General features: G+C 39.4%; 1 protein-coding gene across 3 annotated transcripts; it reads left to right on the top strand.

Moving 5' to 3' along the window:
• Positions 1–970: 970 nt before the first annotated feature.
• antxr1d (ANTXR cell adhesion molecule 1d) lies at positions 971–26,957 on the top strand. 3 transcript variants are annotated; one of them, XM_072677996.1, is made up of 18 exons: positions 971–1,297; positions 3,734–3,805; positions 3,898–3,969; positions 4,309–4,390; positions 4,474–4,504; positions 4,592–4,669; positions 4,789–4,853; positions 4,969–5,049; positions 5,170–5,230; positions 9,091–9,189; positions 9,944–10,013; positions 15,215–15,293; positions 15,736–15,831; positions 16,234–16,272; positions 17,493–17,591; positions 18,315–18,479; positions 18,952–19,032; positions 25,500–26,957. In XM_072677996.1, the coding sequence occupies exons 1-18, from the start codon at positions 1,149–1,151 to the stop codon at positions 25,737–25,739; spliced, it is 1,659 nt and encodes a 552-aa protein (XP_072534097.1). In that variant the 5' UTR covers positions 971–1,148; the 3' UTR covers positions 25,740–26,957. The 3 variants fall into 3 exon arrangements, with proteins under 3 accessions (XP_072534097.1, XP_072534095.1, XP_072534096.1); XM_072677995.1 differs by lacking the exon at positions 971–1,297 and adding an exon at positions 4,106–4,176 and having other exon boundaries at positions 3,793–3,805; XM_072677994.1 differs by lacking the exon at positions 3,898–3,969 and having other exon boundaries at positions 1,052–1,297.

Here is a 26,957-nt window from a genome sequence, read left to right as displayed (position 1 = left end):
CGTGCTGTGTGCTGCTGCTCGCAGCCTCTGTGTCTCCGCAGCTTCAGTCTTTTCAGGCGGACTAATTAGAAAAGGGGGCGGTCAGGGCTGACCAGTGAAATCGCCAATAAGCAGCTCCCAGAGGCAGTGTACTGTCTCAGCTCAAAGGCAGACAGCAGGCTGCTGTTCTCAAGTGATTACAATCTTACTAATCAAATCCAACTGGGGTAAAGGCACACGGATATGTATAGGCCAGATAAATCTAATATCTAAAATATACAACCAAGGGTTTTCTTATAGTTATTATCATTACAGCTTTATCTGACCAGAAGCCACAGCAACGCTTAGCAAATGAAAGGGCAATAGAAAGCAAACGCCCTTAGTTTGCACACCCTGTACTAAATGATAAGCTATTTTAATGCATGTGATCACAGTAGATTTCATAAAACCTGCATTATAGCTTGCATTGTGTGCGCGCGTGAGGAGGAGGATTGCGATAAAGGGAAAATCACAACGCCTTATCCTGCTCGTCAAAAATTACGGTTGTAAAGATAAAGATGTTTAAGCGGCTACATTCACAGACAGCCGAGGTGCGCGAGATGTACCCGTAAAGTCAGAAACGATCGTGATACATATTAAACGTTGTTTCGTGTTATTTTCTGTGTTGTTTAATAATCCGTTGTTATTATTATTAATGAATAAGTCATTCGTGTGAAATATCTTAGGGACACTGGCACTTTCTCACGGAGAAGGGAGGTCTCCACATTATCATGCCTCTGCACCGTCCGGTGTCCAGTGGCCCTCATGTTGTTTTCCCACCTGTTATCCGTCCAATCCCAGCTACCTGCGTTTGCATTGGGTAATAGTTAATACTCACACGCGGACCGCCAATTGGAACGGAACTGACTTTAATTTCAGCCAATCACAGTTCTGGGGGCGGGGTCGGTCTAAATACGGGTGGGTTTTGTAGAGGAGGGCTGTTCCACAATGTTTTGGAAGCGGACTCTCGCATCGCTCGGCCGTTTAAAACCGTGACAAAACGAGTCAGTGTCACGTTTGTGGAATACATTTGCCGGCAGAGATTTATTTCTTCTCTGGGGGATTATGTGAAAGCCTACTTTTGCCGTGTGCCTTTTCTTTTCTGGGGTAAAAAAAAGTGTGTGGAAAAGATGGCGCGCGCCCTGGCTAACTTTGGTCTAGCCGTGGCTCTGCTGGCCGCGCTGGTGCTCAGATTTCCAGCCGGTACAGCCGAGCCCAGTGATAACCCGGAGGAGAGGTCTTGTCAAGGTGCATTCGACTTGTATTTTGTCCTCGACAAGTAAGTGGACCTCGTATCAGAGCATCTCGAGTCGTTCTCATTCCCATGCAACTGGGTTTGTCCTCAGAGGCGCAGTTAGACAAAGTTACAATAATTTATTACACCACATTTCTTAGCGTTTGGTGTCATGAAACCGTTAATGTCAGGCTTTGACTGCCAGTTGAGTTGTGTTGAGTTGTTGTCCCCCCACAGAAACAGTCCTGGTGTCACTTGCATTCTTAGTCGCTATTGCATTAGACTGAATGACTCCAGCATTCCAGTCATCCAGCGTTGAAGAAAACAGTCCTGATGTCTAGTCAATGCATTATCCAGCTGGAGATATTCCCAAAGGGCAGCAGCCAGGATGTGCAGAGTAAAATCTAATGCTGCATGTTCAGTTTCTGTGCACATGGTAGGTAGGTCCAATAGACCCCGAGCTCCAGTCGGTGTTGTTAATGGCTGGGCAGTGATGCAAGGAGATGAGAGATTTTCTTTCTTTCTTGGACCAAGGTCTGAGCAGTTTGTGCCAGGATAAGAAAGTCTAGTACAGTCTGTTTTGCCTCTTTAATCCAGACAGTGCCTCTGAATACACCAGCATAACTGTTTGTTGAGTTTGTTGTGGGGGGTTTACCTGTGGTTCCCACTCATATTGAGGTCATATGAAACTGCTGAATGAATCATGAGCAATTAAATTAATAAAAAATCTGAATCACGTGAACTACAAAATTATATTCCTACAAATTCTGTCTTCTTTACCAATGTAAAGGTTCTTCACATATCTCAGTTACAAACATTGCACAAAGAACCATTTCTTGCACCTCTAATATTTTAATAAGTGTACTGCTCGGTGCCATTAACAGGACTCTTTTATTTATTCAGTGGTTTGATCTTTTTGCCCTTATTGTCCTCCTAATCCAGCATGCTTGACATCTGCAGATTGTCCAGGGTTGTTGAAGAGCGCACTTCTTGATCACACAGATTTTGAGCACCTGGGAACTGTGAATAGCTCAACATGCTCTAGCATGCTTTACACCTAGATGAACATGAACTTGACTTTCTGTTGCTTGCTCATGTCAGCAGTTTAAAGGAGGCATGAATACCAAGCAATTTTGTACAGTGGTTTTATATTGTTAGTAGTAGCTTTAGCATAAGTGTGTAAATCTAGAGGCTGTTGTGTTTATTTTCTTGTTGTGGTAATTAAGGAAAACTGCTAAATCAGAATTTTGTTTTATTTTCAGAATGCAACAGACCAATTTTGGGTGTGACATGTTTCTGAAATATGATTTTAAATATGTTTAATCCATCTGTGGCCACACATTGTTGTGAAATATGTGCAATCAATATATGATATTTGATGTTTAAGAAGATGTTTCCAGAACCCCACACCTTTAAAATAAATAATTTCAAGTAATTTGGAAATCTTTTATTGCCTTTTATAATAGCTACTTTTTATAAAAGCTAAAATCCCCTCAAACAATTTACAGTAAATACAGTTTGTTGTATTTTGCAATTTTTTTGTGCTTGCAAAAATTGCACATGAAAGACAAATCGGGTAAAAAGATGAATAAATTAATAGATGAACTACAGTGATATATTAGACGTTGACTGTTTTAACATTTTATCTAGAAAATCTCCTGATAAGTGTTCTGTAGACAATAGAAGCAAAAATAAATAATATATAAAGGCACACTACATTTTTTACTCTTGAAGGTTTTATAGATCACAATCTCTATAATGTATTTATCATTAAAGTCATGATCTTATTATGCTGTTTGAATTAATAAAAGAATTCTAAGCTATTTCAGGCCTCATTCTTACAATCTGTGGACACTCAAGGTCATTATTTCAGAACTCACAATGCAATGTGATGCTGTAGTCCAAGATTAACCTCAGCTCTGAGGACTCACTGCAGTCAGACTGCAAGAACAGTACTCAGTACAGGGCCTTGCTTTGTTGTACTGTGGTGTCAATAGAATATGTTATGACTTGTGTATGTAATAGTGGTGTAAACATAGATCTGTGAATGTCAAAATGATATTTAGTTTCTGTCACCATATTTAGACAGATACGATCATACTGAGTCAGGCTAAAATCCCTAAACCTTTCTGATGCTGATGCCAGATGTATTTTGGATCCAAACCTGTTACACTTGGCTCTTGCCATCTGTTCCAATTCAAATGACTTGCTCCAGCAGGAGGGGGCCTTGCTCCCTGTTAGCAAGAGACAGAATCATCTGGCACTAAGGCAATTAGCCTTTGTTGAGAGTGATTTGGGAGTTGTAATTAATTTGTGAGCTGTGCTCATTTTTCAGGAGTTCTGTCACTCAGATCACTTTTTTTTTTGGTCGAATGTTTTCTAATGTAAAGTTGTTGTAAAAACAGGAATGTTTCAGATTGCCCATTGCCAGTTCTGAAAACAAACAGTTAACAATTATTCTGTTCCTTTATTTTGCTGCAGGTCTGGAAGTGTCAAAAATCACTGGATTGAAATTTATTCATTTGTGGAACATCTTGCTGAGAAATTTATAAGGTAATTTCTGTTTTAATTAACATTATTTGACAAGATCACAGTGCAATTTAAAATTAAATATTTAATATTAAATTCACAAATTCATGTTCTAGCCCAATGCTAAGGATGTCATTCATTGTCTTCTCTACACGTGGGAACGTCATCATGAAACTAACTGAGAATAGGTATGACTTCCATACACCTTAATGATGTGTCTGTGTGCTGCTAGCGGTTTTTATATAGCTGGTCCATGTAGCTCAAAAATAAAACGGCTGGGGCAAGTGTCGCAGCAGTCTAAGCGTTGGCCCTCATCTTCTTTAGGAGATCATAGATCATGTTGGCTGACTTCAGATGACTCAGTGGAAAGACCTGGTCGTCTTCACCCTGCAATGGTAGCATTGTGTGTTGGAGGAGTCCTAGAAAATACATAGAAACATTTGGGAGAAAGTACGGGAAAACAATGATGTCACCATTAATTTTTTTTAAATACTAAGACCCAATTGTTTCTCTTTCCTAATGAATAGGGGTGAAATTACCAAAGGCCTAAACATGCTCAAGAGAGAGGTACCAGGAGGTGACACACATATGAATCTTGGATTGCAGAAGGTATCTCATTCTTGTTTTCATGCTGGTTTTGTCCAAAATTCTGCCACTATTCAATATCAGTGACAGTTTTTTTGCACTTACAGGCCAACGAGCAAATATATTATGGAAAGTATGGTAAGTGTCACATTGGCTTATAGTGTATTTAGGTTTGACATTTAGTCAAAAAAAAATGAAGCATGCATTTTGATTTTTGGTTTGCAGGCACAGCCAGTGTTATCATTGCTTTGACGGATGGAGAGCTAAATACAAATCAGTTAATCACAGCCCAGCAAGAGGCAAGTAAACAAGCTAGTGGTGTCATTTTGAGTGTAGCTGTTCTCTGTATTTCTCTAATATAGTGTAGCATTTGCACATGGTTTGACTGTGTGTTTGTTGTGTGTGTGTGTGTATGTAGGCAGGGCGGGCCAGGTCTTTGGGAGCCATAGTGTACTGTGTGGGGGTGAAAGACTTCAATCAGACCCAGGTACAAAGCGACAAGCCATTGTTACACATATTTTCTTATAACATAATGTGAATCTTACAATAGTACAGGTCTACGTTCTGGGTGAACTTACGAGTAATATTGTACTGTTTGTTAGCTGGCCACCATAGCAGACACAATTGAGCATGTGTTTCCTGTTGTGGGAGGTTTCCAGGCCCTGAGAGGAATGATTGATTCTGTAAGTTTATCTTTCAATGCTTTTATTGTGATGGTCTTACCTTAGATTTTTTCAATGCATGTAAACTGCTAGCATCATGTTTGTTTGTTCTTCTCTTTTTTTTATATTATTAATTTTTAGATCATCAAAAAGTCGTGCATTGAGATTTTGGCAGCTGAGCCCTCAAGCGTGTGTGCTGGAGGTAAAATCTTCAGTGTGAATCTGTTAAATTACCTGTTATTGCATTATTTGCATACCTTAACACATAATATACACATAACATCAGAATATGAAAATATGTGGAGACTGTAGGCTGAGACAGCAGTCTGAGAATATGTTTCTGTGCTAATTGGCTGGCTGCCCTGGTGTAATGTGCGCTCATCAGAAAATGAAAATTGATCATGTCCGGGCAGAGCTAATCCACTAAGCCTCATTGCTGCCGAGACTACACTGTAAGTGCACTCTCATGCAGTAAGTGCATGCTAATAAGGTCATGTCAAGCCTCATCCATCCTCTGCTCTCTACACACCAGCGCTCGGTGTGGCAGGCCTGTCCTCCGAGCAGCAGTCAATTAAACAAATGGGCATTTCACTGTTAAAGGCCAGGCTGCAGCGTGGCCATTCAGCAGCACAGGACCTTATAATAGATCGGATGTGGCAAACTAGGCCAAGAAGAACCAGCCAGGCAAAAAACACAGCTCTCTAATATCCCTTGATCATTCCCAACAATAAGTTCTCTGTCACTTTGTGGGACATCAGTGGAAGCAGTGTAGGTTCTGGGACTGCTGTCAAATGATGACTGAATGAAAGCCAAAGAATGTAACTGCTCTTCAGTCGTATTGTTACAGTAGACTCATCAGTGTGTTTAATATTAGAAATTTTGAAGTAAATTAATGCTTAATCAATCCAGTTATATTATCTTAATTGTGTACAGTCATGTTATTAGAGTCAAATAGCTTGTAATTCCTGTCCATTGTTTATACAGAATCATTAGACCTTAACAAGTCTGAATTTTATGTTAATGACCCCAAACTAGTTAAATTGACATAGCTGATTAATGAACTCCAGCCTTAATTAAAATAATGACAATGAATGTCATCATAACTCGAGAACATATTGTATTATTTTGGAGTCATCCAATTTGTCATGGCATTATACTAATGATGTATTAAATGGTAAAGCAGACAACAGTACATGTATTATTTCCTGAACTGTCCCATACCTGAAGATGTTTTAAGGTAATTAGCAAAAATGGCCCTGGTGTTGTTCAGTTTGCTAAGCCACTGTCATGGCTGGCCTTCTCCTGGATCAGGCTGATTTGAAGTGACCTGGCCACATCGCCTGCTAACAGGCCATCTCTGTCCACACTAAGAACACAGAGTTTACTATCTGACATGACAGTGATCGTTGCTTTGATTAATGCTCATGGTCCCAGAGCAGACCCTGCTCACCCAACCCCCGCCCCCTTTGCTCTGGCAGTGATTGAAAAGTCTTGGACAAGGCACCCTTCCCTAACTGGCCCAGCCTGTCAAACTCTCAGGTGTGGATGGGAATCGTCAGCTCGGCATGTAGAGGAAGGCGCGGGTCGACAGCGTACCAGCCCCTGCCCACCATCTTGCTGCCAGCACTGTCCACCGCCTACCCAAGGCTGACCTTTCCTCCCCCCGCGCTGCCCTGTCACAACCCGACACACACGTCTGACAGTAACACGGGAGGAAAAGGACGTGCATGCTGCAGCCCCTGAAATTAAAAGGAATTAACGATTTCAGCCATGCAGACGGCGCATTAGGCAGGCCAGGATGAGGCTCGCTACTCCAGTGGCAGAGAGACGAGAAGCATTTGCATATCCGACAGGGTTCATTAGAAAGGTAGTGACAGGTTCATTTGATAGAGAAAGGGTGGAATTTATGTAGATGTATTTTGTGCAGATCTACGTGAAATAGCATTAGTGATCTAGATTATGTGGATGTGTTTATGAAATGGCATCAGTGATCTCCAGATATGAGACTGACATCACCTTTAGCAGCCTTACCATATCGTTGCTGTTACATGAAAGATTTGGGCTTATTTTTCACACCATTAAAAAACAGCTACAGTTTTCATCATGTAAAGAGTTTTTAAATGGACCAGAAACTCAAGTTGTTTGTTTGTTTGTTTTTCCTGCCACCACTCTTTTTGGAAGACCTGTAGTATTTTATTAGTAGGAAAACTTATGTCATGAATCAGTGATGCCCTCTCATCCCAAGGAGGGGGGCATTTAATAAAACAAAAACAAACCAAGCATGAACAGAATATATAGGAAATAAGTATAAATAATAAAGAAATATTTCAAGAAGGGATTGTCATTTACATAAGGATTCTGTTTTGGATGATTTCTGCTGTTTGGGTCTTCATGAAATGTCAACATGGCAATTCTGTAAGGAAAAAAAGATTAAGGTTCTGTAATAAAAACCCCTTCCATTCTTTAATTATGGCACGTTGAATTCTTATAAAGCACTGAAATATTTTATGTTTCAAGACCACACTTCTTATCATAAAGTCAATAATTGAAAACAAATAATGTCTTTCACTGTGCTTTGCAACTAAACCTTTTGCCTATAGTGAGAATTTATTAGTGCCTAACACTTAAATGTCAGTAACAAATTTGAGTTTTCATGTCCTTTATATTGGAATGAAAGAAAATAGAGATTATGTGGCATAGCAGGAGGGAGAGAATGACAGCAAGCATAAGGTTATTTCTTACAGCAGTGGTGTTCACTTGACCTTTACATATCGCAGTGTTTCCCTGATGGCACATTGCACACAGAGTTTTTTCACTCAGTGAACTTTCTGCAGTTAAATGTTCAAGGCGTAAAGACTGCATGCTGATACAGGCAGAGCATTTGTTTGAAAAAAAAAAAAAAAGAATAGCATATACTATTTGTAACCATATTGAGGGTTTATTATTGAATATGTTTACATATTTTCTTCCTTTACCCACGCTCACTGTGCCACAAGTAAGGTCCGCTGACGCCCACTGAGAAAGATTTTAACCGAGCGTGTTTTTCTCTCTAACATATGCTGCTTAGCAGCCGTCAGTAGGTCTCCAGCACTGCCTGGGGAAGCACAAAGGTCAGCCAGTCAGCTTTGCCAGCCACCACCACAGTCCCCCCTCAAGCCAGAGGACTCCAAGAGATTTGAGAACCGCATCACTTTTATTATTAGCACCACTGGAGCATATGCTGTGTTTTTTTTTTTCTCCAGTTGAATTGAGTGTTCCTGAAAGGTTAGGGATGGAACAAATAAGCGGGCATGGTTACCAACCCTCTGGCTGTGCACACTTTATGATTTCACAGCACGTGGCTTTTATCTTAAAGGTCTGCATGCGAGGAAGATCTGCAAGAGAACTTGCATTGCCTTTTGAAGGAATTTTGTATACAGAAGAATGGAATTTTACTGTAAATATAAACATAACATTTTTGTAATCATAATATTTTTTAAATACTAGAGCTGAACAATATATTCTTTCAGCATCGCCATTGCAATGTTTGCATGAGCAATAGTGACATCAGATAGCATGCTTGTCAGGTGCAATGTAAAATTATATGAAACACATCATGCTACAATTTTTTTTGCTGCTTGATACAAAAGGAAAATCTGCACTGTTTTCATTTTCCATTACATATCTTCCTGAGCCAGATATCTGCCCAGTATTGTTGATTTTACTCCAGTCTTGGATACACAGAGTGCATTATTAATATAATGACATGTTGAATGATTTATTTCTGGTGAATTGAAAAGTCATGTATTTTTTTAATATTACAGAATATATATATATATATATATATATATATATATATATATATATATATATATATATATATATATATATATATATATATGTGTGTGTGTGTGTGTGTGTGTGTGTGTGTGTGTGTGTGTAATTTTACTTCTAATATTGTGCAGTTCTGTTATTTACAGAATATTATTCTAGAGGAAATTACATGTTTGTAGGATTGTGTGTCTGCTGAAGAGTGATATTGTTCATGTTTATTTAAAATGTTTATGTTTGTATTTCTTTCAGAGTCCTTTCAAGTCGTAGTGAAGGGAAATGGATTTTTGTACGCTAGAAACATCAATCAAGTCTTGTGCAGCTTCAAAGTCAATGACACGTTTACTGTCAGTAAGTACCAATGAGTTAAAGGAGTTTGTTTTTCAAAGCATATTTTTGGGTGTGACATATTCAAATTGTTTTACTAAAAAATACTTCATGTACTGTCATACTGTCATACATGTCCATAAGTATTGGGACAGTGACACATGTTTTGTAATTTTGCCTCTGTACACCACCACAGAGGATTTGAGATGAAGCAAAGATTCATGACCTAATGCATACCACATCACCTGTGAAACATGGTGGAGACACTGTTAACTGGCAAACTGTGTCACTGGGGTTTATTGATTATATGACATGTGCATATGGATAATGGACCAAAATATATAATGAAAGACTAAGACCTTCTGAACGCAAAGAAACAGAATATTCTTAAGTGGCCAAGTCTGTTACTTGTCCTCAGCCGAATTGGGAATGCTTTTCACTTTCTGAAGACAAAACCAAAGTTGGAAACTAGCAAAAACTGAAGGTGGCTGCATGGATTTACATCCTTTTTACAGAGTATTGAAAAAAACAAAATGGAGGGACTGTGTAAAATGGCAGTTAACACCTTATTTTTGTTGTATAACTCTTGAATTAAATTGGAAATTCTACTCTATTGATGTATTTTGGTGGTGAGACAAAATAACAGAAAATTGTATTACTGTCCAAATGTTTAAGGACCTGACTGTCTTATGATCACACATGGCTACTTTCTGTGTATGTATGATATTAAATACATCCATATCAAAGCAAATCAGATATACTGGTTCTTCATTTACAGATGAGAAACCTGTAAACATTGAAGACACACTCCTGCTTTGTCCAGCACCGGTGATAGATGAAGTTGGAAAGTAAGTGTTAAAGCCAATCAGCACATCACAAATTGGTACCCTTGAAAAATTAGGGTCAATGTCATTTGAAATTCTTCTTATCAGTCAAGCTTTACGCCTCCTAACGCAATAAGACACCAGGCGTGTTGTTCAGAAAGCAAGGCGAGCATTTAATTAGCGTCTCTGAGAGATTAGCCACCATGGGCTCGTCTTGTGTGAGAAGAAGTGAGTGTGTATGCGAGCCTGGGGCAGCTGGTACCTCGAGCAGAGCTAGCAAAACACGGAGCCCCCGTATCCACGTGAGATAGAGCTGAACCCTGAAGAGTGGCTTCAGCTCCCTGCTAGCTCTCCACTCTCACAGCAAATGAGCTGCGAGCAGCCGCCTACTGTGCTGCAAGCCCCCTGCATAATGATGAGCACCGCCGGCTCTAGACACCTTGAGGAATTCATGTCTTGTTCTTGTCAAGATGATTTCCTCAGACTGTGTGAGCCTTTCTCGTCTCGCAGTGAGGGAGAGCCATGGTGCTCCTGAAGCTAAAGGGGGTGTTTTTCTACACAACTTGACACTCTGTCTGTGTACATCTATATCTACACTGTACTGTATTACAATGCATAACTATTGTCGTATGACAGAGCAGGTAAAATTATGCTCACATGGGCTGAGGAGGTTTTTTTAATAATGATAGTGTAATGGAATACTGGGCACTGTTTATCATGCCCATATCATATAAAGTGTTTTTCGTATTACATCAGAGGCATTACTGAGTGGAGACCTGCATAATCCCTGGGTGCTATGCCATACACACTAACAAGTAGAGTGGGATGGAATAAAGAACAAATACAAATATGTATAATATACTAGACATATACTAGATAATGTCCAAATGATTGTGGACACTCCTTCTAATGAATGCATTCAGCTACTTTAACTTTGCTGACACAGATGTGCAAATGCACACACGGCTTGTCTAGTTTCTATAGAGAAGTATTGGCAGTAGAATAGGACTTGCTTGAGCAGATAAACATGAACCCATTGGCATCATGCCTTAAAGCCAGGCATTGGCTAGAGAGTTGTAAATCCCCCCAGCATTGAACTGTGGAGCAGTAGAACTGTGTTTTCTTAAAAGATGGTGCTGCATCCAATATTTATGGGATAAGTTGGGAAGTTCGTGGGGAGTTTGGGACACTAATGCTCTTGTTACTAAATGTAGTCAAATCACAAAACACAATAAATTACAGTGAGTAAATTACTCAACCACAAAAGCAGGATAATTTTTGAATACTTTTGATTTCAGAGAAAATATTGACTGATCAGGTGTCCCAATACTTTTTTTTCCATATTGTGTGGAAAACAATGAAATAGTAAAAACAGACCAAGGAAGGCTTGAGATTCTGGGAAAAGATTAAAGAGTTGGAAAGATAGAGAAAGAGTATCCTATATGTTATAAGTATCTAAAAGAAGGTCAGCCGTGTAAGGCGTGTAAGGGCGTTTAGGGCCAAGGGCAGCACCTTAGACCTTATGACTGAATATGTAGACTGAATATGTAATGCAGAAGGTAGACAGTGCAACTGTTGAAGTGATGTGAGTTTATTTTTTTAAGAGACATTTAAGATTTAGTTTAACAATTTAGTTGCACAGGATGTTTAAAATATTGAAGTGTTTTATTTTTATTTTAGTTGGAAAGTGTAAATTACAATATTCTAGGAAAGATGTAATGAAAGCATGACTTGTTTAAAAGCAACACCAAGCTTAAGAGCTACAGAAGAAGCTTTAATTTAACAAATTCCCCATCAAAGTGAGTCATAAAGTTAGGATATGAGAAAGAGATTCACACCTTAACATATCTAAGGGTATTCTTGCATGCTAAAAATGCAATTATTCATTTTTGAACAATATGAATTATATAGTGCACTTATTTGAATCACTGCAATCCAATTGTTTTTAGTGTGTTTGACTGGCATTGTTTAAAGGGTGCCGGCCAATAAATTAAATCCATGATGTTGATGTAACAAAAAGTCAAACTTTGTCAGATACTGGTATAGGTATAGATAGGTCAATAAAAAAATCCCATTTTTTTCCCCCGAATTTGCATCGCCAATTACCCAAATCATCCACATTCTCCCCCTATTACATGCAATGCTCCTGACACTGGGAGGTGTAAAGGCCCACGCACGCCTTCTCTGACACGTGCTCTGTGTACCTGGCTCTGATGCATCAGGACACCAGTGCTGGTCAGCATTGCACTGTAGTGATGTGGGGAGAAAGTGCCATCTACTCACTGTGAGGAGAGAGCAGGGCCAATTGTGCTCTCTCGTAGCCCCAGCTGCCGATGGCTAGTAGCATGATTGGGATTCAAACCAGCATAGTGACCAGACCACTCAGGGCTCCCAGTAGGTCAATTTAATTGTTTTGTGACATGACTTAAAACTGGTCTTTGGCATTGTGTCAACATTTTATGATAGAACCAATAGAAAAGGTCGAAAATTACTGAATAAAATCTTCTTCCATCAACTTCTATTTACTCCCTTCTCAGGTTTTTTCCTTCTCCTCTAATGTTGCCATTTTGAAGAGACAATTTTATTGAGACAGCTACGATATGTTAAATAAAGAATGTCAGGTTTGTTAACTTGGATTTGTGGATGGCCATATGAGAGGTGTGTGTGTTTTGTCATGTTTAAGGGCGGAAGGGGAGAAGGGTAGATGATTTTAGGGCACAGACTGCCTGTCAAGCCCCCCTTCACTTCAGCGGTAGCCATGTCTTATGAGATGAAGTTGTCAGTGCTGTCACCCAAACGCGTGGTGACTGAGAGGCTCTATGAAGACGTGCTTAAAAAGGGCCAGCCGCTGCCTGATTGATGGAGGATGAGATGGCTCTGTCACCGGACCCCCGTCCTGCTACTCCTCCTCCCCCTGCCAAGGGGCTCTCCATGCCTTCCTTGGGCAGGGGAAGAAAAAGAGAGAGATAGGGGTCAGGGGCAAGACCCCTACAGTAACTTATTGACAGATATGTCCCCTTATTCTTCCTGTGTATGGAATGCGGATAGCCCTGGAAGAGAAAGCTGTGGATATTTCCACCAGGCTAGAAGTTTCTTAAGTGCCCATGGTGGAGCCAAACATGGAAGCATCTCTCATGTTGGGTGAGATTTCATTTTTGAGAAAGCTGTCATAAGCCAGGGCTGGGAGGGACACTGACAGCTTTGATGTCCATAAGAATGGGCTGTTATTGTCCAACATCTCATTGTCTCACAATCATTCCTTATTCTTTCACTGAAAACCTTGACATATTCAGTTGCCCTGTGAGTTCTTAGCAGTTCATGAAAGATCCTCTGCTAAATTGTAGGAAGCAAAGCAAAAAACAGAAGCAGAACCATCAGAGTGACAGCCATTGTAAACAAAGAAAGCCAAATAGTATAACCATCTAGTCACAGAGTAGCTTAGATTGGGAAATGTAGAGTGCACTGGTTCAATTTTAGTACAATAGAGCATAGTCTGCTGCTGGTTAATGCAGAGCCTTGTCTTAATCTGTTTGCTCTTGGACATGTCAGGGCATGTGTTGGGGCTTCTGGCTAAAAAAGTGCAAAAGAGAGCATTTGGTAACCATTCACACAAATTCATTGTTTGTTGGTGTATTAGCTTATAGCTTTTGAAAAGTTTAATATCATCACATTAGTTATACTGTACCTCTGTTGTCTGTAAATCGCTCAATGTTGCCCTGTTGTAATAAGCGTTCACTGATTTCAGAAGACGTCAGATTGAATGTATGACCATGCTAGTGGTGATGTCCTGAAGGGCAATATAGAATGAACCCTCACTCAAATACACCAACGTATTATAACTATTTGAGTTTTTCACTGTATTTTTCTTTGCTAAAAAGGCTGAAGTTGACCCAGATATAATTATTAATTCTCAGGAGACTAATAGATTATGTTAATAGATATGCCTGTTCTCCTCATGTTGTGCAAAATGACTGCCAGACAGTTTAATTATTCTCTTTGGAAGAACAAAGCCATCAGGATCAGGAAGGAAAGTTTTGGCTTCCTTGTCTTCCGTTTCCCCTGTTTACTATTCACTATCACTCGCCTCACCCTGCTTCCCTACTCCTACTTTATGTTCCAGAGGACAACGTTTCTGCTACCACCCTCTCGCCCATCTTTCAGTGTTTTTTTTCCCTCTCATCTCTTTAGTCTATGTCTTTATTATAGTTGTAATCTAAACATACAAGGGATTATTGTATTTTTTTAGAGATCATTTTAAGTATGCCATTGTTGATATGCATCACTGCTGCAAACTACTCATATGCCAATGTCCAGAGTAATATTGTTTTTGTAATACAGTAAAGTACCATAGATATCTTACTGCTGGCAAATGTTTTTAGAAATACTACATAACTACTAAGCACACCTTATAAACAAAACATCATCAGTGTCATGTATTTATGATATATCTATGACTGCAAGCGGACTGTGTCCCCATGTCTGTGGAAGGCGAACTAAAACACAAAAAAACATCATGGGCAGAATAACATGTATTCAAAATGTTGTGTGCATAGGACTGTTGTTGGGGGGTGATGGGGAGTGATTAGAAGCTCCACCCTGTCATTGCAATATTCAGTTATCCTGATGGCCTGCGCTATTCTGACCAAATTGACCATTTGTAAATCTTGTGAATGACTTGATCTGTCCAAAATCCCACAACAACTTTTTATCATCTGTGAATAGTAAAGATGCACTCAGCTCCAAAAGCTCATTTGCATATTTAGACACTCATATACATATTGCAGTCTTGCCTGTGAAACCCGGTATTTGACAAAGATTAACAGCCATATTGTGTATTGTGCAGTCCTATCCACAACCTTGAAATGCATGCCCAAATGGACTGACCCAGGCGGCTCTTATCTGCCAAATTCCTTTTTGTACATTCTTCCAGCTTTCTGATGGTCGGGCTGATAGGCAGTAGAGGAGAAGTGAGTGGAAGTCGTTGAGGCAGCTGTTGGGAAATGGTCGCTCACCAAGTAATGTGAATACGCCTTTCTATCCTGCTCCAGATTCGACTGTTCTTGTGCCAAGGTTTGATGGGAGAGAGAGCTGAGCTCAACTCCATGGCTTGGAATAATAACGTGATTTCAAGCTCACACAAGCCACCAGAGGAATGTTCTAAGTCTGTTTTGGCTGTGGATTTTCCTCAAGGCGTGATTGGGATTTGTGTTTGTGCTCTGGTGCAGGGTGATTTATCTCCAGGTCAGCATGAATGAGGGCTTGTCCTACATCACTAGTGCAGTGCACATCACTACCACAGAATGTGTAAGTACATCTTTATCAGTGAAGAAAAAACACTGCTTTTATCAGAGGGAAAGTGTAGTACAGAAAAGCAGCTTGAGGAATCTGATTCAGCTGATAATTCTGTTCTTTCTTTGGCTTCCCTTTCGTGTCTTTTGTGAATCTTCTGTTCTGCTTGTCTTTTTTTCCTTCATTGTTTCTATATCCTTCTTTTTTGTGAAGTCTCTTCTGCTTTCTTTCATCAGAAGAGGCATTTGTTTATCAGGTACGTTTGCACTCTCTCAGTGAAGGGAACTATGATATGATTCATTTGATTGTCTGTCTCAGGCCCCTCCCAGCCACATTCTCAGACATTGCTCTCCCTTTTCCTGTTTTTTTTTTTTTTTTTTTTTTTACTGTGTTGTTGTACTGTACTGGCACTTCTGATGTGTAAATACTTATGGAATGTATTTCTCCTTGATTGTAGTATGATGGCACCATCGTCCTCCTGGCATTGCTGGCGATCTTCCTGCTGGTGGGTTTGCTGCTGCTGTGGTGGTTTTGGCCTCTGTGCTGCACTGTGGTGAGTCCAGATGTCACAGCCTGGCAGCAACACAGCAGTAACACAGTACTTATTTTAACACTGTAGTAACAAAACATTACATCTTGGCATAAATATTAGTTTTAATATTTTAGTGATCCAAAACAAACTTACAATGCCTAAAACTGTCTAAACTATTGTTTTGTGGCCGCGTAGGCCATGAAAAATCAACAGGATTGGATTAAGAAGAGGCAAGACACTTAATATCAGATGTTTCAGAATAAATAAATGAAACTAGTATTGGTCCATTCATCATTACATTCATGTATTTAGTGTAAAGAGCCACTGGCATTTTTTCAGATTTTGATATGGTAGTGACAATATGCTAATTTATACATAATGTCCTTGTATGTTTTATAAAATGTAGTTTTCTATTATAATCAGGTCATCAAAGAGCCCCCTCCGCCGCCCCCACCTGAGCCTGTGAGTTTCTTCACTAATTACATCTGCCTTGCATGACATACATTTTTTAACGTGTGTGTGGATGTGTGTGTGTGTGTGTGTGTGTGTGTGTGTATGAGTTCGTATGCAGTGATGGTTATATTTACATGTCTAGAACAAGTTTGGTATCACTATTTCAGTGCCTCCCCCCTCTAAATTTTCTTTCCAGTTTAGTTCCCACCCATTAGCTAGGACTTCACTGTCATATGAGGCTACCACTGCCTAAAGGGTGAAGGCTAGAATGTGCTTCCACCAAGACACGTTCCAATCCACTCAGTGAGAACAAAGTCAGTTATGTTTTTGGATCCCAGACATCATCAGGGATCTCTTGATGACAAACATACTATTTCAATGTTAGAATTTGAATTATATGAATTATTAATTACATAATGAATTAATTGACAAATCCATAAACATTTTCAGTTTTTTTTTTATATTAAGCAAAGGTACAAATCATCATAAAAAGGTATAGTTAAATGTGATATCAATAAAAATACTTAGAACTTGTTTTGATGAGCTACAAGTGAGGAAATAATTAATAAAGATTAATATGATTTTGTTCAATTGTATCAGTGATAACTTTGACTTTTTATGGTGATTCTACACTGAGTGTGAGAAGATCTACTGTCTCACTTTAAGCAGATGGTGGCCTTCTGACTGATGCATCAACAGCAGCACAAGTGTGAGGATTCAGAGTTGAGCAGCGGCTGTGCTCTAGCATGGCTAACATGCAGACAGAACACACACACACACCATGCAGCAAAATATGCAGAAAGGGCCCCTTGTGCTTGCTTTGTTCACAGAGGTCAAAGGCAAGGCTGATGTGAAATAAAAGAGTTTTGTTGAAATGGCCTTAGAGTGCGCATCTGTGCCACTAACACTGACTCCCCAAACAAGGAGCTCTGTCTCCACAGCTTTACTGGGTGGAAGTTTCTCTTTGATTTGCTATCACAATAAGGATGCTATTTTTGTCTCTGCCATTATTTGGATGTGTCTTTGTGTTTATCCTGTTTGCGTGGGAGTGCACTAACAGTGCATCTTAAACAGAGCCTTTAAAAAGAAGACAATACGAGTTTGTTTAGACTCGGATGTATCAGTAGACGTGTTTAAACCTTGATTCAAACTTTGATGAGAAAGTATAAACTGTGTGTTGTGTGTATGTCTGTGTTTGTGCGTGGCTGTGTGCATTTGTGCATGTGCAGGAGTCTGATGATGAGGATGGGATGCCAAAAAAGAAGTGGCCTACAGTGGATGCCTCATACTATGGGGGCAGAGGGGTCGGAGGCATTAAAAGAATGGAGGTAATGCCACTGATTCAAACACTGCTAACTGTAACAGAGGCAATTCTGCCTTGGATATGCTGCAGTGTATTGTCCAGTCACATTACCAGTCTACTTTAAGTTGAACACAGTTTAACTTAGGTTAACAGAGGCTACAGGGGTATAAAGGCCAAATGTGACAACTGATGTCATGAGCCCTGAAGCAATAGAAACATATAATGTGACTTGAATTTCACCCTGTGCTTTTTGCCAGTGTCAAAGGTAGGGGTGGGAATCTCTGATGATAGAAAGATTATTGATGCGTCTTGATGCATCTATACAGGCTTTCTTTTTTTACTCACTGTGACTGCAAGTCCTCTACTGCATACTTTAAAAAAATATTTTTTGAAATTTGTGAATTGATTCACAATCGTCCACATCCACATTGAGATGCATCTGAGAATCAAATTTTCCCTCACCTCCAGTCAAAGGCATGTTTTTGCCTAAACAGTAAGGCTTCACTGGTTTGCATCATGATCAGCATTATATTATCACATTTATAGATTATTAAATATACATACTTTGCAGTTTACAGGACACTTTTTGAAAACTAAAAGTGCTAATGAAAAATGTAACTATTGAAATTGTCCAAAAAACTGTAAAGGTACTGTGTCAAAGTTTTCTTAGAGCAGTGATGCATATTTACGTTTAGATAAGGTTCATGTCTTTGCATGAGACGTTTGTGAAGTTGCTGATGTTGTTTAGGTGCGCTGGGGGGATAAAGGCTCTACAGAAGAAGGGGCTAAGCTGGAATTGGCCAAGAACGCCGTGGTGAAGATGCCTGAGCATGAGTTTGAGCCGTTCGAGCCCAAACCATTGAGGTCTTCCAGAAGAAGTCCCTCGCGAAGGAGGTGGTACACTCCCATTAAGGTACTGTGTTCCCCCAAAGCTATATGGACAAAAGTATTGGGACACCTGCACATTACATCTACAGGTGCTTTTATGACATCCCTTTCTACACCCGTAGTCATTTATATGGAGTCCCCCCTTTGCGGCCCTAACATCAGGTTTACAACTCCTGACAGACGACTTTTATACACTATGCGCCTCAGCACTCTGCAACACCACTTTGTAGCTTAAATGGTCTGTGACTTTATGGAATTGTTGTGGTTCCTAAACACTTTCACATATCAATAATTCCACTTACAGTTAATCATGGAATATCTAGGAGGGAAGAAACTTCACAAACTGACTTTTTGCAGCAGGGGCATCCTATTATAGTACCACACTTCTTTCACTAATGTTTGTAAAGGCAGATAATATAAGCTTGATTTTATACACCTGTGGAAATGGGTCTGAATGAACCATCTGAATTCAGTTTTTTGTCTGCTGTTTTGCTCAGGGGAAACTGGACGCTCTGTGGGCACTGTTCCGCCGTGGATACGACCAAGTGTCACTTATGAGACCCAAGCCTGGAGATCAGGTACAAATCCAGCATAAGTCCATCTTTGAGTACACTTTCTTTCAGCCTAAAAGAACCACTAAACAGGCTTTATAGTGGAGTGAGATATATATCTAGCCTCATACTTCAGTCTGAATTCTTGGAATGCAGTGGTATTGGGCCAGAATTCCAAAAAATGGCAAGTCTCTTTGCCTTATAAGGTGGTTTACACAGAGTCTGTGTTTTTCTTTCTTAATGTTTAAACTGGCTCTCCGTTGAACACAGCTGGCCAGGTAAAGTACTGTATCGTCTAGACTCATTTATTCAAATTTGTGCATCTGATGCAGTGCTTGTAAAAGCATTCAGCAATAATAAAGGTGATCAGTATGGCATCACAATATGCTTTTATAATACATAATATGCATTACAAAACTTTGTTTTTGAGTTTTGAAAACATTGCAGGCTGAATGCCCCAGACAAGCACATTTAAAAAAGACAAAAAGAAATGTGCAAAAAGTAAATTTTTAATGTGAAGTAAAAAAAAAATATATAAAAATAGATAAATAAATAAAAGGTCATAAAATTAACTGAATAAAATGGGACATCTGTAATTCCTCCGTTGGTGCAGTCAGTCTGTTTCCAAACAGCTTCAGCTTCAGACCCATTAGCATCCCGTTTCTATGACCAGGCATTTCTCACTGCGTTATTCCACCAGAGCAAACTGCGTCATGGCAACACATCTGCGTGCCCGTGAAAGGCATCTTTCATGTGGGCCAGAGTGGTGTGGGCCATACAGTCTGATTCCATTGAGTCGGACAGGCCGCTGCTCCACTCTCACTGTGGATGGACTTATCTGATTTACCCTGCTCTTATTGAACTGTGCTGCAGAATGGACTGCTTGTGTAAGGGAGGGCCCGTGCCCAGCTGCTCTGTATACTGTGCAGGAGCTTTGAAAGGCGTTGGGAAAGGCAGCAGACTCAGTAAAGAAGAGGGCTTGGCTGATAACAGCTGTAGCATTCAGACTGGTTTGAGCATGTTCACAGTGAGCTGTGTGTTTCATGCCCACCTGCAGGACAATTCCCTGTCAGCCCTGCTGGCACAGACTACACACGCACACAGTGGATACTCTCACTAACTTCCTGCTGTCTCTGTTTTCACACTGCTAGCCTGCTTTCTGATTAATTTCTCATTTGCCTAGATCTTCCCCCAATATTTCCCTTTTCACCTCTTTTATATTCAATATGTCTGTTTATTTTCTTTTCTTATGTTTTCTTCTTTCTTTCTAAAACCTTTAGGAGGCTCAAACATGTGTTAGCCTTGCTTGTGTGGCTGAGGGTCCGGAGTTGGGGTACAACCACATAGACCATTAATTAAATTTTTTTATTATTTTCTACTTATTTTATATACCCAGTTGTAGGAGTGTAAATATTTCTTTTATTTTTACAAGCTAAAGAAAGTCCATAATATACATTTGTGTAAATACTGGTAAATTTGCAGTATATTGAATTTTGATCTGCATTGCAAAGTAAAACAAAATTATAGATATCTGAAATATGTTTTATCACATATTTGTATTTCTGTCAGAAGTTCAATTTGAAGATACTTTTTTCTGGGTAATTTCAGCATTTATTTCTGGGTATTTTCCATACATGTAAACCATGAACCTATCTAGTAAATACTGTCACAAATATTTTAAAGTAAATCAAAGTATAAAAACATTATTTGTGTCATATGCAATGCATGCAATAACTGATTGCTAAAGCGACACTCAGTTCTAAATTTAATGGTCTTCAGTTTTTGCCCAATTAAAGGAACATATAAACAGTTATGCAGCTTGAAACACCTGACCTCTGTTTGTCCCAAACTTTATGCTCAGCTAAAATTGGGAGACTGTAAACATAAATGACTTCCTACCTGGTTTCACCTGCATAAGAAAAATTATACAGAATTACAGGCTAGGATTTTGTACATTAGTTTCACCCTCACTACTCAATTAAAACTTAAATATGCAACACAAATAGTCCATTTCACTTTTGTGTTATAATACGTATGCTTCATAGCATATCAGTTTACCTCTATTTGTGATTTGCTTCTTTTATCTTCAGAGGCTTTTGACTGTAGGAAGTAAATATTAATGCTCAACATTAACATGTACAACCTATAGCTAATATATAACATGGAAGCCATTCAGGTTAAAGTCTTTATCCAAAAGCTTCAGTGCACACATTGTGATGCAGAAGTGACAGGTTTGTTTTATTACTTAGTAAAGAAAGGACTTCTTGTTCCTGGAAGTCTTTGTTGGATCTTTTGTCTGCCCTGTTTACAAGACTACTCCAGTTGAAAGTGAGTAACCCTGCATGGTCTGGGTCTGCCCATTAACTGCTAAGACAAAGAATATCTGAGAAAAGACAAGAACCCAAGGTTTTGTATTGATTGTTTTTTTGTTAATGACCCACTGGGACATAAAGGTAAAACGACCCAGTCTGGCTAGCAGAAGGGATTACCCATTTAATGTTCACATTCACATAAAAGTGAGAATGAAAAAGGCGTAACCCAGACTTGATCACAGATTTCCCTCTGTGCTGTTTGGGATCGGCTTGAGGCAGATACTTGGTGGTCTGATTTAACACCTTATTAAACAGAGGGCCCTCTTAATGTGACATGGGGCCACTGAGCAGGGTACAGAGCCTACATTTTATTGTAATGAACCATTGTTGGGCAGGCGTGGGGGGTAGTGGCGTTTAATTCAGGGTTGCCTTGCTAGCAGGGTCAAGCCATCACTCTGGTAGTCGTGTGCAGCAAATGGGACAATTTGGTGAGCAGCACAGCAACAGCCCCACACCAGGGTGAACATATGGGCCGAATGAGAATGGAGCCTCATGAATACTGTGCAGATGTGGTGGAGGAAGACAGAGCGAGGAAGAGGGAGGGAGAAGGGAAACTGAGAGAAATCAGTCCATATGGTGTTTGAACTACTGTGGATGGCTCCCAGCAGGCTTCAAGCTTCTGCAGCAGTTACACAGCAGTTTCTGAAGCAAGCTATGTCAGACCACACCACATTGAACACAGTGCACGTGGTACATTACTGTACATACTACTGGACCTCACTATTACTATACTGACATCATCATCTTTCGACTGCAGAGTCTCATGACTATGATATTTTACTGTAATTGTGGTAAATTAGATCATGTACATCACTGGGCAAAGGTTAAGGCACCTGTGAAAATTAGGATGAAAAAGCTCCTTGTGTGGGCAGAAAGTGTTTATTTTCTCAGTATAGCACAAAAAGTAGTGGCTTTACATCACTGTGTTTATTAAAATGGTGGGAGTCTGGTATTATTTATAGTTATTATCCAACACCTGATTTGGTAAATCAGTGCCTAATAATGTTATATCAGTGTGATCACTGTGATTTCATGGTTTTACACACAAATATTACTAAGATAAATGGTTTTAAATGTGCTTAAACGTATGTGCAGTAGTGTATATTATCATTGGAACTACATTGAAAATGTACCACCTAGAATGCTTTCCTGTTTTGTGCCGTGACATAAAAAACAATTTCATGATAAATGGACCAATAGAAATGCTCCAAAATTACTTGGAATTAAATCGGTTTACCTTGACTTCCATTGAAAGTTAACATTAACTATTGCAGCCCACTCAGGGAGGGAAAGCACCCTCGTTGCTATGGCTCATGAAAATAAAAATAAAAGAAGTGGGGCTGTCCACCCCTCATCCCAGCCTTGATCCAGTGCTGTAAGAAGCAGGAACAAAAGGAAGGAATCTCTCCTGTCACAGTTGGGCTCGTGGCCTTTAAACTCTCCATCTGTTTGTCTGACGAGTAATCAAATGGCGTGGCAGAAAGTGGCACCCCCCTGACGGCTGCTCTCATTGCCACTCGAGTGAAAGTAATTCAAATGGATTTAGGGAGATTCTCCCCTTGACTGTGGACTTAAAGCTCGCCACATATTCATTGGTTAGCGCTGTTCTTTTTGTTCCGATTAGCTGTTGAAAAGAGCCTCGTCAACACAGGCTGGATCATATTAAATGAGTCTGATTGATTGAAGCAGCTTCTTTGGCCCCCAGCATTTATCTAGCTAATGCTTGTTGTGTTTGATTTGATTTTCACAAAATGTGAATTCATATAATTTTCTTTGTAAAATTTAGATAATTTACATCAGTGCAGATCCTGTAGTCCTTTTACCCTGTAACATTTATGTTTTCCCACCTTTTCCCCCACCCTATACCTCTAACCAGCTAATTAGCAAGCCTTTCTTTAGTTACACTGGGTGTGTTAGAGGCAGCGCTTCTCCAAGACCAATTTTGAGAACCACCAGTTTATATTATAATTTAGATTTAGTTTTAATAATAATGATTGAATTTAGTTGAGTTTTACTTGTGTTTATTATTTAGATGAAGGTAAAGAAACTGCGTTTTTACTTTAACCCATTAAACCATATCGGCCTCTATCTGAGCCTGTACTGTAGTGTCTTGTGATCAAACAGCAAAAGGTACATATTAGTTTCATAGCAGTTAAGGATTGCATAGCAGTTGATGACTAATTGTTAGTAGTTACTTAAAAATAGGTCTTATAATAGGTCTTTAAAAATAAGCTTAAAGTTTAAGGGTTAAGGAAACTCTAAAATGTTAAATAATAAGAGTATTACTGAATCTGTGATACCGCTTCCTCATGATGTCTTTTACAAAAACATTAAAATTAAACATTACATTTGATTAAAACTGTGTATCTTCAAAAGCTTGTGTCCAGTGCTGGGCCATTGCTAGTCTAGTCTAGTGTTGGACATGAATGCACAATTACGCAATGTTTCATTTTTCACAATAAATGATGCGTAAAGCTTTAAATACCTTTGTTTAGGTTGTTAGAACTCTTGAAACATCCTGACAATGGCTTCTGAAAGTTTAGCCTTCCTGACAATGATGAATCACTCTGCTTGTAAGAATGCAGCTTTTCTCAAAGCTTTTCCTCAGTGGAGGAAGGGCATTTTCACCAGCACCCATTCTTTCCAAACTGCATATCTGCAGCCCCTCAACCCCACCCCCATGATTTCAGGGACAGAATTATGGTTGACAGCTGAGGTTCCAAGTGTCTGAAGTGTTGTGCCCTCTTGGGGGTCATCTCCTGGGCATTGCAGGCCAAAGCCAGTCAGGCCACTTCAGACTAACACCTCTCCATGACCAGTAGATCTTTTGGATGTCTTTTGGATCTCTTAGACCTCTTACTAACCACTAGGAGAATATGGTCACACCTGTAAAACTATTGCAGTTCTATCCTCCTATTTAGTCCTATTTAGTTTTCAGTGGAATACAGGTAAAAAGACTGTGTATTCACTTTCAATTGGCCCCTTTACTCAAACCTGTAGCCAAACATCCAGAGACAATAAGAATATCCATTTCTTCTGTTCTCTGTTCTTATGTTGTAATAATTTTTTATTGTAATATGTGAAAAGCACGATCTAACAGAACATGTATGATTTTATTTTGGTTGTGTCACAGTCTGCCGTTTGAAATGTATGAATATATATATAATTCACTCTTTAGTCTTCTTTTATTGTTAATGGGTTAAACAAATCAGTTTAAATGCTCAGAAACTTGGGGTGTGTATGACAGCACACAGAAACCCAGTTATATATGCTGTTGCATTTTACAATAATCAGTGTGGACATGTATGTGGCTTAGCTGATTTGGCCAACTGCTATCTTTTGTCTTTTGTTTTATTTATTTCCTTATAGTCCTCTTTATGATGTCTGTGTGCTTCTCTGTACTCAAAAGACAAATCATTTTTATCAGACCATTTTTCAACAACCTATATTTCCCAATTAAACATGCTAATTAATTACTTTTTGCCTTTAAAAAGTAGCTGTTGAAACACTCCTTATAACTTTAGTGTGAATGTATGGGCTTAAGCTGTGATGGGCAGAAAAAGAAGGATATTGTTGCTGCCATGCAAAAACCTAGTGTCTCCATTTTTGCCAAGTCACTTTTGACATGTGAATCTGCCAGTTGTTCTTAACACTGGTTTAAAAATGCATGTAGAATGCATGGGCCAATAGAAAGGCTTCCAGAAATAATAAAATCGTTTTACATTGACCTCCATTGAAAGTTAAGAAAGTTTTTTTCTTCTTCTGTGAACTTGCCATTTTGGATATAGTTTTGGAGAATTTTTTTGTGCGACATATATATATATATATATTTATTTAATATATATATGTTGGTTTTTGTAACATCACAAAAACTGTGAATTTAAAATGGACTGTTGTTGCAGCTTAGTTTTCATGTATCAAATATCTGAACTTGAGAGTGAAACATCTGTGTTTACATACTACATCAAGCTTTAAAAGGTGAGGGATGAATTGAATGAATGTATGACCATTGAGATTCATGGTATGATGGGACTAATGAGCTACATGGTTATGACTAAATGGAAGAACATTGGTTTTAACTCTTAACTGTCAGTTATCCCACCATCTGCTGTGTCCCTGCAGGGTCGATGCATCAACTTTACCAGAGTGAAAGGAGCAGCAGCCAGCACACCAGTGCGCCGGCCTCCACCTCCACCGCCCCCACCAGACCATCAACCCCTCATGCGCCCCACCTCAGCCCCTCCCAACAGACCACCCTCCATCAGCCGGACACCCCATGGACCCCCACCAGCCAGAGCACCCCCAGGCCCCCCAAGACAGCCTCCCTCTCGCCCCCCACCCTGCCCTGGGAACCAGCACTGAGAACAATGGAGAACCTTCATCACCCTAAATTCTGTCTTTACCACCATAAATGCTGGTATTTCTCTTTAAGCCGCTGGCTTGCAGCGCTAACATTTAAGATTTGTTGCTGGACAGCAAAAAATAAAATAAACAAAATCCACATCTAATACTACTTTAGTTTGGATGGCTAGGACTATACTTTCTGCCTAAGCTGGGTTTTGGATCTGCTGTAAAAGAATCACGTTCTTTGTGGCTGAGCTTAAGAAGTTCACTGGAGGTCAGTGGGTGCATGTTTTTGGAAAAGCGGCCTTCTGTTTTGTTTTTTTTATAGGCTAATGAATATTGATGAGTATGGTTTTGTATGTCAAATGAAGCATAATGCTAATCATCTGATGTTGAAAGTGATTAAATGACTGAAGGTTTATGCTGGAAGTTGGAAGAATAAATGTATGTTTAAGCTGGAAGAATTGAAGCAGGCTGAAGGGCAGGTTAGTTGGCTGTGTGATATTCCTCAAGCTTTAAAGGCAGTATCCTCAGATCACCTACACTCTTGAAAATAAAGGTGCTTCAAATGGTTCTTTAAGTGAAGCCTTAGAAGAACCATTGGTGGTTCCACAAAGAGCCTTGCTTGCAGTAGAGATGTGTGATTGGGGAGAATCTTTTAAACCTTTACATCAAGTAAAAGTTCTTTAGACTTTTAAAAAGTTGACAGACGTGGTTCTCTGTGAAACCAAAAGTGGTTCTTCTCTCGCATTGCTTAAAGAAGGTGACACACCTTTATATTTAAGTGTAGTTACACTTATACTAATAAAATAATTGCAACTGCAGGGCAGTTCTATCCTCTTATTTATTTAGCCTTGGTTTCCTGGAAGGCACTTGAGTGGACAGGGTGTCCACCATTATAACAGGACACCTAAGCATCAAACACTATTTCAATTCCTTCCTTTAATAAGCACCAGTGCTTTCACAGTCTTTCTGTTATGGGTATCTTTGCTTCGTGGTGTAATTTGTAATCACTGTGGTAAAGGATTGGGTATTGAGCATTGCGCATGGGAAAATGGGGGGTTTGATTTTTTTAACATATGAACAGCCTTAACATCCATAAAAAAAGAAAAGTCATTTTACACATTTCTGATAGCTTAGTCTAGAAAACAGTGGAACATTATGGATTGTTTTAATTTGACACTGCAAATACTATTCTGACTAACCAAATACCACTTCCTTTTAATAAACATTTTG

Source organism: Salminus brasiliensis, chromosome 4, assembly GCF_030463535.1.
Source record: "Salminus brasiliensis chromosome 4, fSalBra1.hap2, whole genome shotgun sequence".
Classification (NCBI taxonomy): Eukaryota; Metazoa; Chordata; class Actinopteri; order Characiformes; family Bryconidae; genus Salminus; species Salminus brasiliensis.
This window is presented reverse-complemented; position numbering and strand designations above follow the sequence as displayed.

Bases quoted from the DNA above. Each gene is read 5' to 3' on its own strand.
- antxr1d (XM_072677996.1), top strand. From the start codon at position 1,149: ATGGCGCGCGCCCTGGCTAACTTTGGTCTAGCCGTGGCTCTGCTGGCC. The intron at 3,970-4,308 runs GTATGACTTCCA...CCTAATGAATAG, and splicing joins ATGAAACTAACTGAGAATAG to GGGTGAAATTACCAAAGGCC. The intron at 4,505-4,591 runs GTAAGTGTCACA...TTTGGTTTGCAG, and splicing joins AATATATTATGGAAAGTATG to GCACAGCCAGTGTTATCATT.